Source organism: Pagrus pagrus, assembly GCF_965226575.1.
Source record: "Pagrus pagrus genome assembly, chromosome: 13".
In the NCBI taxonomy this organism is placed as follows: domain Eukaryota; kingdom Metazoa; phylum Chordata; class Actinopteri; order Spariformes; family Sparidae; genus Pagrus; species Pagrus pagrus.
In genome coordinates, this window is record NC_140197.1 from 10254516 (window position 1) to 10266554 (window position 12039).

At 42.4% G+C, this 12039-nt stretch overlaps 1 protein-coding gene across 1 annotated transcript in view; it reads right to left on the reverse strand.

The window, feature by feature from the left end:
• Positions 1 to 12039, reverse strand: part of prr36b (proline rich 36b) — a 32349-nt gene that overhangs the window by 12521 nt on the left and 7789 nt on the right. Inside the window, exons 2-3 of the mRNA XM_084371348.1 lie at positions 2593 to 3306; positions 2132 to 2210 (exon numbers count right to left, since the gene is read on the reverse strand). Coding sequence (XP_084227474.1) covers positions 2132 to 2210; positions 2593 to 3199 — 686 coding nt within the window. The 5' untranslated portion in view covers positions 3200 to 3306. The remainder of the gene's footprint in view (positions 1 to 2131; positions 2211 to 2592; positions 3307 to 12039) is intronic.

Sequence of the window (12039 nt, forward strand, 5' to 3'; positions counted from 1 at the left end):
GTGTTTTCTAATTTTGCTGTGTGGTATTTTATATTCAGATTAGAGGTGGGGACTCCTGTTCCACAGAGAATTAGGTGAAGTTATGAATGAATTCACCATGACAGTTAATAATTGTCGTACAATGAGCACTCTGTACTGCAGTGATTACCAATGTACCCTTGTGTAATGCTTTTTAATGAGATGTTTGCACAGCAACCACTGTATAAATCCGTAATCTGAGTGTAATCTCCACAATCCAACTGCTGCCCGTGGCATTTGGAGTGTGAAGCGGGGGGGATGGGGCCTGAGAGATCATCACATGACACACCTCACTGTCAGGTGGAGGAAAGTGGCTGGCAGCTCAGTGTGTATGTCATGTCAATCTATTGGCAATTACTACACAGAGAAGAATAGGGGGAACATGTCAATTAGAATCATACTTGTGATGGCATTTTTCTTTTGGCTTTTGTGTTGTTGTCCAAGTACATTCCTCACTGAATTTCATTTACGTGCAAATGGATTTCTGAGACCAATACCTATTTTCATATTTGACATGAACAAACATTTTTTCATGTCCCTCTGGGTCAGAGATCTCTGGTCGGCAAACGTTGTGATTAAATCACTGTTTATAATTTATCTTAAGCCTATCTTTGGCGTTTCTCTACTACTATTTCTTGTTACTTATCGGCTGTCTGACGTACAGACACCAATATATCCATGTTAAGCTTACATCAGCTTCCCTCTACTGGGGAGGGAGTGATGGATTCTGTTCTCCCTGTGTAGTCCCTTGTATAAATCTGGGGGGCATCCTCAACAGCAGAGGCTTTCCTACTAAATACAAGTGTAGAACCATTGGGTGTTTCCTATGCTCTAAAGAGGGTCCCTGGTTAATCATTTAATAACAAATCTGAAATTAACAAACTATATGGAAACCTCCATTTCATTGAACTAGTTTGTACAGTAGGTCTGTCTTAAAAAGAGAAACTTTTGAGAAAAATGCATATTCACTTTCTTGCCAAGAGTAGATGTGAAGAATAATACCATTCAGGTAAAAAGATGAAAAAGTGGTATCAACTTTCTCATCTTACTTTCATCAAGTAAAGAATAAAACTATCCCTTTAAGCATGGTCCATGGTTGTTCTACTTGCTCTAACTAGTTTGATGAAAACAGTCCAATCTGTTTGACGCAAGTGTTTCTAACTGAACAATGTGTCTACACACAGACATACCGACACGATGACATAACACATCATACCATAGACCACGGCGGCATAACAGTAAGGAAGAAAGATGCTATTGCTGTAACAAACAAAGAAAGAAGAAGAGGAAGCAGCAGGATAAGGTCTTGTTTAAAGAACAGTCAGACCAAAGGCTTTATCTGATCATGATCATCACTGTCTCACACAAAGGCCTCCTTTAGCCTCCTGTCCTGGTCTGTGGCCAAGTCCCCTCAGGAACCAACACCATGCACACAGTGTGACTCAGGTGAGGAACACATGCTGACCTGATAGCACAAAAACACATACTGGCAATACACGCTGGTATATAGAACCACACACAACATAAACTTAAAGAGCATTCTCTTGTTCTCAGTTAATTCTCTTGACTGCCCCTCCTCCCCTCTCTAAACCTCCCTCCTTCCCAAAACTTGCTTTATTAATAATGCTGCTGTATAATGCTCTCTGCTGAAACCCTGCAAGGCATTCCTCCAAGGCTTGTTCTGACATTGGCTGATTGCTGGCCTACTTATACCCAGCCTTTCCAAGCCTCTATGTGGGGGATCATTGTCCCTCATTCCTCCAGGGTGTTTTTTTCTTAAACAGTGTCTTCTTTGAACCTGTAGCCAAGTGAGGCCTTTTGAACCAACGGCTTCATACTTGGCACTGAGGAGCTTTATAAAGCAGAACTCATTCCCCACAGTTCTTATCTATATGGCAATTTATTCGAAATTTGCTGCTGTTCTGGAGCAAATTTGCTGATTTGCTCCATTGGAAAGGCTTCGAATAAAAGGATATTTTTGCCTGAAGGATGTCTGAGAAGAGGACCGATTCTAGACAGCTGTCTATGCTTCACACAGTCGCACAGAAATTGCTTTCAGGCACTTGTGTGCACTCTGCCAAAGTGAGGCTTCAGTTGTGCATGTCACACCTACCTGGTTGTCTTGGAAGCAGGGGGCTTGGGTGAGGCAGTGGAGCTCGGCTTGGTGGGAGTTGCAGAGGCAGGTTTGGAAGCTGGAGGACAGAACAGAGAAAAAAAATTAAGAAATATGCAAAGAATAATAAGAACAGTATCATATAGATTTGTATAATAGTATATAGTGACATATATCACAGATATAGGTCAGGCAGATATATCTCTCATACGTATGTGATAAGGATCTAGGGCAAATGCATTTCTAGATCAGCAGCAGCTACTCTGGCATGTCTAATATGTGTGCTGAATCCATCCTGTGTGCATCTATCCGCATGTCATCACATTACAATGAACACTCCTCATTAGAGTCGGAGCTGTGAAAACATTTCATGCTGCACTTACTTTTCCCAAACTGCCTACATTCTCAACTACACTTGTGTTTTCACTGATCTCTACTTTTTGTTTGACATTTTCACCAACCTGGGGGCTTTTTAGCAGCAGCCGTGGTGGTGCTGGTTTTGACACCATTAGCAGTTGTGGATGGTGTCTTCTTGGCCGCTGTTGTTCCGGTCATTGATTTTGCGCCATTGGTGGCAGGGGCAGCCCCTGTGGCTTTCTTCTCACCCACTTTGCTGGCCGGGCCTGTTGGTTTTTTGGCGGGAGCTGTGGTTGGGGTGCTCTTTTTCACTGCAGCAGACGGGGCCTTCTTAGCCACTCCATTGGTCTGGGGCTTTGACACACCATTTGCGAGGCGGCTCTGGGATGCGCTGTTGGGCCGTGGGCCAGTTGTGGTCTTGGTCGGGTTGGTGGTGCCAGGTTTTGTCTTGGCCGTGGCCTTGTTGGTCGTCTTGGCTTTGGAGTCTCCTGACGTCTTGTTGCTGGTCTTGGCATCTGTGGTTTCCTTGGCCTGCTCTGGCTGGGGTTCCACCTGGCCTGTCTCTCCTGCAGGCTGTGGCATTGCCTCCTCTGCTGGACTGGCTGCCTGATTGGGCTCCTGTCCTGCGGCTGGTGCTGCCTCATTTACTGGATTGGATTCCAGTGTTTCCATTGGCTCCATTGCTGCCGTGACAACCCCATCCGGCTTCATCTCCCCTTGAGTGGTAGTGGTCCGTCTCTGCGGTGCAGGGCTGATGGACTTAAATCTCAAAGGACGGGCACAGGTCTACAGGCTTTCCGGAGACAGTGAGGTCTGGTCTGGAGAGAGAAAAGAGAATATAGAGTCCAAAGTCAGTCGACAGCAAGACCAGACAGGAAAAGCTGTGTGTTGTCTCTCTGATCAGCAGACAGATCCCCAGGAATGTTGTTAGCCTTCAGATGAAGTGATGGCTTGGACCTACCTACAAGTTCAGCATCTCACACACACAAATACAAACACACAAATACTTTATGCAAATACTTGTATCCAGTTAAATTAATTGTAGGACTGGGAAATGTATTAATATTATAACATTACCATGACATGAGACTAAACATCGTCCTATATTTTGGATATTTGTATATTGTGATTTGGTGTACATGTTGTCTGTCCTGGTTTTAAAGGCTACATTACAGTAAAGTGATTTAATTGTCTGAATTTACCAGACTGTTCTACTTGTGCTAATACTTGCCTTTACAGCTTAGTCGTTATATCCAAATTAATGATGATTATTTATCAAAAATCTCACTGTGTTAACATTTTGTGAGTACCAATAGTCATCCATACAATACCAATATTGAGGAATTTAATCAAAAATATTGTGATATTCAATTTTGTTGCTCAGTCATAACATCTACAATATGAAGTGCTTTTAATGAAATTTCAAAATATCAAGATATATATTGTGTATCACAATACAGCCTTAAAATATCACATTATTTACAGATCATATTACCCAGAGTGTGTAAGTGTAGGATAGAAATGGAACATAATATTATATAGGAAATTGAAGTGCTGCATAAACCTAGAAGCAGCCTATCTAGGACAATGTAACACATAAGCACAAGCAGAGGCACTCATGCAAAAATACATCACAGCTTCATAAGTTGTGCTGGGAGGGAAACCTCAGGACAGACAATTAGATCAACACATTTTATGATCAACTGAATGTGTGTACTGTCTAAGGCAGCACAAAAGGAGGGGACATGTCTACTGCAAAAACAACACATTCTACAAATAGCCTTCTTTAATTTCAATGCCAACTGCAGTGCAGTGGCAAATGGTCCCCTCTGTGAAACTAAAAAGCTCAGTGACACACTTGGCCAGCGTAGCTGCTACGGGTTGGCTTCTCTTTTTTTTTTTTTTAACTCGGCACAAAACAGCATCAGACGCACTAGTGTGGAAGACTAGTTTTCTGGGATAGGACACTTAAGGGGGAGTGCAAAAAGCTTTGGCACGCAAATTTCACACACATACATCAAACATGTATGTACAGAATGTGCCACCTATACTCATGTTAAGACACGCAACTTTTTAATCTTCACACAGATGAGAAAAGCTTAGAATGCCTGCTTCACGCTACTAGGCTAACATGGTTATAAAAGAAAAGTAGGAAGAGGTGGGAAAAAGGCAAGGATGTATTCGCTAAGTGGGTCAAAGCGTGTACAATAAACTCAAAGACAGTCAGACAGCTTGACTCATGGGTCACAAACAGAGCAGTAAGAGACATGAGCAACTGAGGACAAGAAGTGGGACGTGAAGCATACGAAGCCTGATAAAGGGCAACCATCTGTAATACAGGCTGTCAGACATTGTCAACATCAATATGAGACAACTTTCTTATTTCGTTTCCTTAGCTCATCTCAAATGGAAGGATGAGAGGAAAAGGTTTTTTTTACAAGCAAGGGGGGAAGTGGGGGGAGTAGCAGGAAACTGGCTTGTCAAAGTTTACAAACAGAGCGAGGAGGAGGTACAGGAGGCCGAGTGGTGAGACAAACTCTGAGGAGACACAGGGGCCAGCCCAGAGGAAGAGGCTTGGCCTGTGGAGCATGGGAACAGAAAGAGAAGGTGGGACAGAGAGACGGGGAAAAAAACAAGGCATAAAATGAGCTCACTATTGGCTGATGTCCGCTGATCTAACTCTCAAATCCAGACATTACTAGTCATCCTAGTTTCCACTGACCTAAACTTGTATGCGCACACTCACTGTCCTATTTCTAGAGGACAGACATCATCTTTATGCCGCTAGCTTGCTGGAAACAATTCCCGCACACTCTTCCTCGGCTTTCTTTCCCTCTTCCGTCATCCTTTACTCATCCGCTAAACTAAATCTCACATGTCAAAAAGGCCCTCTTTCTTTCTCCACTGATCCTCCCTTTCTCCTTACCATTTTCCCCTCCTCGATTTCTTTCCTTCCCCCACCACTACCGCTCTCCGTCCATCCCTCTGTTCTCTGTTTTCCTTTGCACAGATGGCCGGAGCAGCTGAGCAGGGCCAGAGGGGGAGAGAGAGAGCAACTGAGCTATATATATATATATATATATATATATATATATATATATATATATATATATAAAAAATAACAGTGTATCCCAAACAACTCATAAGAACTGATACACACAGCTAGTGCGACAGGCCGCCACCCAAAAGAACTTGGAGAGGCTGAGAGGGGGATGACGGGTAGCTGCGAGAAGCCATCCGTGCCGCACCCTTCGGTCGCAAAGGGTTTTTAAATGCCAGTGAGGCTGCAAGATGCTGACAGTTGGCTTAATTATGTCACTAACAACAACCAGTCACAGACACCAGTGTGAGTGAGGGCGGGTGGACAGAGACAGTGTTTGAGTCCAACACTGTTTTTATGTTTGTTTCTGGACAACCTGCGGTTCCTTTATCCTCTACACTCATGCCTCACTTCACTCTCAGGCATCTGAAGAAATAAATAAATAAAACAAAAACTTGGAACTGATCATTTACTAAGCCCCTTACTTCTGCTACTGTGCGTCTGTGAAGCTTTCCATTCTCGTGTGGCCCATAATGATGCAGGTTACAATAATAATAATACTACTGGCAGATTTATCACTTGTATTATTTAGTACTTTTTGACACGAGTCCTCTAGTTCAGCCAGAAAGGCAAAGGCTGTGACAACTGTTGCTGGCAGATTTCATCAGTTTATAAACTGTTTTTAGACAATTGCTGTTTCCTAAAGGGGTTTAGCAAACAGTCCGTGATTAAATCCCCCATACAACTACAGCCTTGAACACGTCACAGGAAGCTATTCTAACTGACTTTTAGCACATGATGCGTGGGGCTGACTGCATCAGGTCAGCAACACATTAGGCCTCTCAACTTTCAACAAACTTTTTACAAACTTCTCCCACTTGTTGCTCCAAAATCTCTAATCTCTAATGAAACGCACCACTGTTTGACTCTGTAAGACTCTGTATTGCTTTCAACACAGTGACCTAATTTGACCAAGCAGTGAACCAGGAAATAAGATTGTGTCCAATCACCATTCCCTCCTCTCTTTTTCAGACTCTGGTGTTCTTGCCACAGTTACAGACTTAAGCATCTGGCCAAGGCTGTTCCTTTCACCGCTCCTCTCCAAAGTACCAAACACTGCTGTGTGTGTGAAATAAGAGTGATAAATCCTGATTGCACACCACAGCCAAAGGAACATTTCTCTTTCTCCCGCAAGTCTTCAGACAGCTGTGAGATTGCCTCTCTCTCTCTGCCTCTGTTGCACACTCAGCCAGCCCTGCGTCATTATGACCATCAGTCAGCAGTAAGCATAAACAGGCTGGAAACCAGGGCACGAACACATTTTAGAAACATACTTTTTATCTACTCAAACTGGAGGTGGAGGGGATTTGAGACACTTTCAATATTTCAGCAGCCAGATAAACGGAAATGACGGTCTATAATTCATGGTTGGTCTGCTGCCAAAGTGAATTTCCCACCCTGGCACTCACCCCTTAACGCCCCAGTGACCCTGTACATACATTTCTCATGATTTTACCTTTCTCAAAGCATCTTCCTCACCATTCTGAACTAATTTAAAGCCATGACGCATATTTTTCCATTTATAAGGCTTTGGACTGATATATTATTGTATCTTATATGTGTTACAACGGCTCTAAACGATCTTAAATTTCATCCCTAATTACTGTCTTCGGCACTCCCCACTGAAACATCTACCCCATTAATGCTATTACAGGTTTTCATTAAATGTAATTAGACTGAGGAGAGTGATTCACTTTCAAACAGCACTTTCAATCAGTTACTGTCTCCAACTCCCTTTTGTGAGCACGGAGGAAGGCTCAAGCCCGCAAAGATGGTTTTTCACACGCGGATATTGTTCTGTATGCTCATATAAGATGCAAGTTGGCCTATTCAGAGGCTGTCAAATGTTTGCTGGAAATGGTAATGTGAATACACACTAATGCTGAACCATGTTTTCTAAGAACTAGCTACAAAAAGTTACATTCTTGAATAATCCTTTAATTCTACTTATCAATGGACAATCTTGCTGAGAGATTCCACCATTTTTTCTACCCACTGCTTCACATTCATACGATTACACACATTTGGACCACAGAGCTGTGTGGCACAACTCTCCATTATCGACTAAACAGCTTCACTAAAGCAACTGGGGATTAAATGTTTTGCTGGTTCATTGGCATCTCAACCCCAGCTGCTGATGGTGCATTTACAATACTCAAGGGGGTTACAATGGGATTAAATTACCATATATTACATAATGCTACATATGGGTTAGTCCTTTTTCAGTCTTAATATTCAAGCTGGACTGTGGGCGGACCAATTCAGTCTGAGGCATTTAGACCATCTTTTCCCACGTAAAATTCACCTTACATCCAACGGTCTTAATAGTTAAGCACCTACAAGGGAAAACCCAGATTGGCTGTAGGAAATCCTCTCTTACACCATCTATGGACCCACCAAAGGCTACAACCTAGGCTGTAAAACACAAGCTGCCTTTTCCAACCCATTGGGGACAATGTGTAGTCAATGACCTGATACATAATGGCTTGTGAGGTAGTTCACATTTCCAGTAGCCAATTCCAAACAGATGGCTGTGTCAGCTACATTAGGTCCATTTCAAAACATTTAAGGACAGCGCCCCGTGTCAGATGTTATAAAACATAAAATGGCCTTATTAGCTGATAGTTTCTGGTCAAGCTACCACAGACCAGGCAGCTCCCTGGCCTGACCTACTATTAGGATCCACAGGAGAATAACTACTTCAACAGGCTGCAGTTTTTCCCCTCAGCTAAAAACAATAGCTGGGGATAAAAAAGAGCATTATGGAAGTGGAGCAGGAGCCTTGCACTGGTATCCTTAAGGGTTGGCAGATTTTTTTGTGTAAAATTTTGAGTGTAGTTGACTTTGCAAAAATGTGTTTTGTTGGCCTTCACAATGGGTCCAAGTCATGCGGTTGCAGCTTCCAAGCAGCATCCCACTCTGAATTCCCTGCAAGCCTCAATGATGAGCTACACAGTCAGTGAGAACAAAGCAAACCCACACAAACACCAAAGGCAGCGGTCAGAGCACAGGGTCAGAAAAGACCAGTGAAGGACTGATTTAAACCCTCCATCCTCACCCTCCACACACACACACACACACACACACACACACACACACACACACACACACACACACACACACACAATGTTGACATTCTGATAATGAATCAGTCATATAAATTGTCTGATCAGCTAGGTCCGGTCCATTCCCTTAAATGGACTAGCTCTGATGTTAGAAATGTAAAAAGATACTGTACTCATACAGTAAATAAGAGTGGATGTGTTGTTGGTTTCTGTACAAGTGCAGCATGTAGTTTACATTTTATATTACTGAGAGGGTTAATTTTAACTCATACAAGGTGTCTTTCTTGTTTTTATATCACAATTATCAAAAGGGGTTTGCATTTTAACAGATTTTGTAAACTTTGCTCTTAGGCAAACACTGCACAGTCTATTGTTGTCGTTATTATTATTACGCTTAACAAGCCTCGAGCAGTAAACTAATGATGGGCAAGGTGAGATCATCCTCGGAGGCATCATCCCTTCCTAATACCCACACTGGGACATTAACAAAATGTGTGTGTGCTCACACTCGTGTGTGTATCCCTGACACACAGCAGTGTTTGGGCCTATATTGTCAATAACTGGAAGGCATCCAACTCCGCTGAGGGATCTCAGCTTTTCTGACTGTCTAGACACAAACATGCCGTTCTTGAATAATCAGGTCATCAGCATATTTAAACAGAAAACTGCTACTTTGACCCCCTTTTTGCTTTAAATACAATCTACTACTGTGTGTGTGTGCAGGGGGGGTGCACAAAACATGCCTGTTTACAATACAGCAGGAGGTTACATTTAAAAAACTGCTGACAGAAAAACACCACAGTTCTGAATCTTTTGAAGACATTAGTGCAAAGGGTAGCTCAGATTCATTATGCAGATTAAAATTAATGAGCTAAATGTTAAGATAATGTCAAATCTGCTCTTGGGCTGTGGTGTGTGCTCACGTCTAATCACATCCACTGTCGGTTTGAAACAAGAGACTCCTCGCCTTTTCTTCACAAAGGCCTAAATCAAAGTGCCCCCACTCACTCCCTCACTTCAGCCAACCAACCATCCAAGGCCGTGTATGAATCGCTGTGGTAGAAAGTCGGCTCTGCTTTCACAGTACACAACTGTGTACACACACACACACACATACACGCATATGCATTCTGTGAGCCTTCTTCTATCCCCGGGGCCTACTCTAAATAGTAGTCAAAGAGAGGGATTGTGGGGGAAGGAGGCAGTGGCGGTGGGGGTGGGGTGGCAGTTGAAGATGGTAGAAAAGATGCAAAAAGAAAGTGAGCTTTTGTAGACGATGTAGCCATCCGCTAATGCTGACATGAACTCATCCAAGCTTGACTGAAATACTCAAGACACAACTAATGCCATAAAAGCGTGGAGTCGGAGCAGAGATGTCGGCAGTGAGGGGAGAGGATGTTAGCAGGTCGGTTCTGGTTTTTGAAGGCAGTTTTAACAAGCACTGAGTCACCTCTGACCCTGTAATTGACAGCTTTCATTTCCATGGGCAGCAAGCATAAGATTCTTAGCTGTGCTGTTTGCTCTTTGACAGTGTTAATAAACCATCCTCTTTCCACTGACTCAGCCAGGGTCAGATTCACAAAACACAAGCTGTAATGCAGAGTACTCCCTAGGTTTGTGGAAGACATAGGTGCACCTACTTAATGGGTATTTTGGACCATTGTTATCAACAGATCTGTGTACAAAAAGTTGGATAAGCTAGAGCAGATAATAAATAAACAACAAAGAGCCTAAAGACAAGACTTGCTAAAGAAGTCCACTGGGGACAAACTACAACCATAAGATTTGTGGAAAGTAATTCAGTTAGTTTTAAATTCATTTTGCTTAGATGGTGGCAGGGCACAGCTCAAGTGCTGCACCTAGATCTCATAATGGAAGGGGAAAACCATATGATGAAAAAATCATAAAAGTCAAAACAGGTCAATTCTAGCACTGTCTTGAATGTCTTTGATTCAAATACATGTTTGCTCAGTTTGAAACTTAGTATATTGGTCTCAAACAGAAAGACAACATATTCTTCCAACTGGGAATGGCTTAATGTCTCTTCCTTTGCTGACTGATCCAACTTACTGAAATAAATCAAATTAAAACATATCCATATACTTCCTGACATTATTGTTCTTCCTTTCTTGTTGTCATGTAAAATGGCACAACAGCTCCAAACAACTCTGCAAGCTTTAAGTAGCACTGCTTCAATAATTCAGTGCTTTCTTGCTTACAGCATCACTTCACATGGCCAAATGGGCTGATGCAAGTGGCCTCATGTTTGAGTTTTCCTTGTGACTGTGACAAAAAATAAATTAAGGCAGAAAGTGAGTATGTTTTTGGGCACACGAGTGTGTGTGTGTGTGTGTGTGTGTGTGTGTGTATGTGTGCATGCGTATATCACTCCTCCTCTTTACAAGGAGGAGAATGTCAGATTCAAGACGCCACATGCTGGCATGGGGCCTGAGATTCTCTATTCAACCTACTCTAACTCACAACAGTAGTCTCAGTCAACTGTCCACCCCATTTAGAGCTACTTAGACCCATGGCTTCTATGGTGCTGGCTGGTGGTGGCTTCTATTGGAAACTGTCCAATCCACAGACAATGCCTTTTTTTCTTGTGAAAACTTTGACACAACTGAAGTGCAATTAAGTCATACAACAGATAAAAATCCACAAAAATTATGTGTTTATCATTGCTCAACCATGGAAATTATCATAAGTTGCAAACTTAATTTCATCATGCCCTCACAATAAAATAATTTAAGAATGATTTAGAATTGCAACTGGATTTGGAACTTTGCAAACTGCACATCCCAGTCACCAGAATAAAATACTGGCATTTCAGGTTTCTGCAAACCAGGGAAAAGTTCAAATTTGTCCTGTCATGTCACGTTCACGTTACACTGAGCTTGCTGCCAAGCACTGCCTAGCGAGAGATCTTTGTTCGAGATAACATGAAACCACTGAATATTTTTAAGGAGATGTCCACACATTTTCCAGCCATGTTTGCAGACCATAAGCTCAGAGTTGTCACAACATAAAACTGAACCCAAAGATATGTAAAGTTGCAACATATCTGTGGTTTGCAGAAACGTACACTGCCAACACTCATTCTGGCAAATGGGTTGCTGAAACAAAGTGCAAAAAAAAGATTAAATTTGGATGGGTTGGCACCCAAAATCAAAACTGAGATGAACTGACAAAACAGTCCAATATCAGTACAAACAATATTTAATCAGAAACTAGAAGGAGGGTTTCAGACAGATACACGATGGGTGGCAGAGAGGGACAAATGCAAGAAGATGAGTGCTATAGCAGATTGGCAGGGCAAGAGATCCGTCTTTACTTCTTAGAGAACTGAATCAAGAGTAATGATGTGCAGCAAAGACAACCCACTG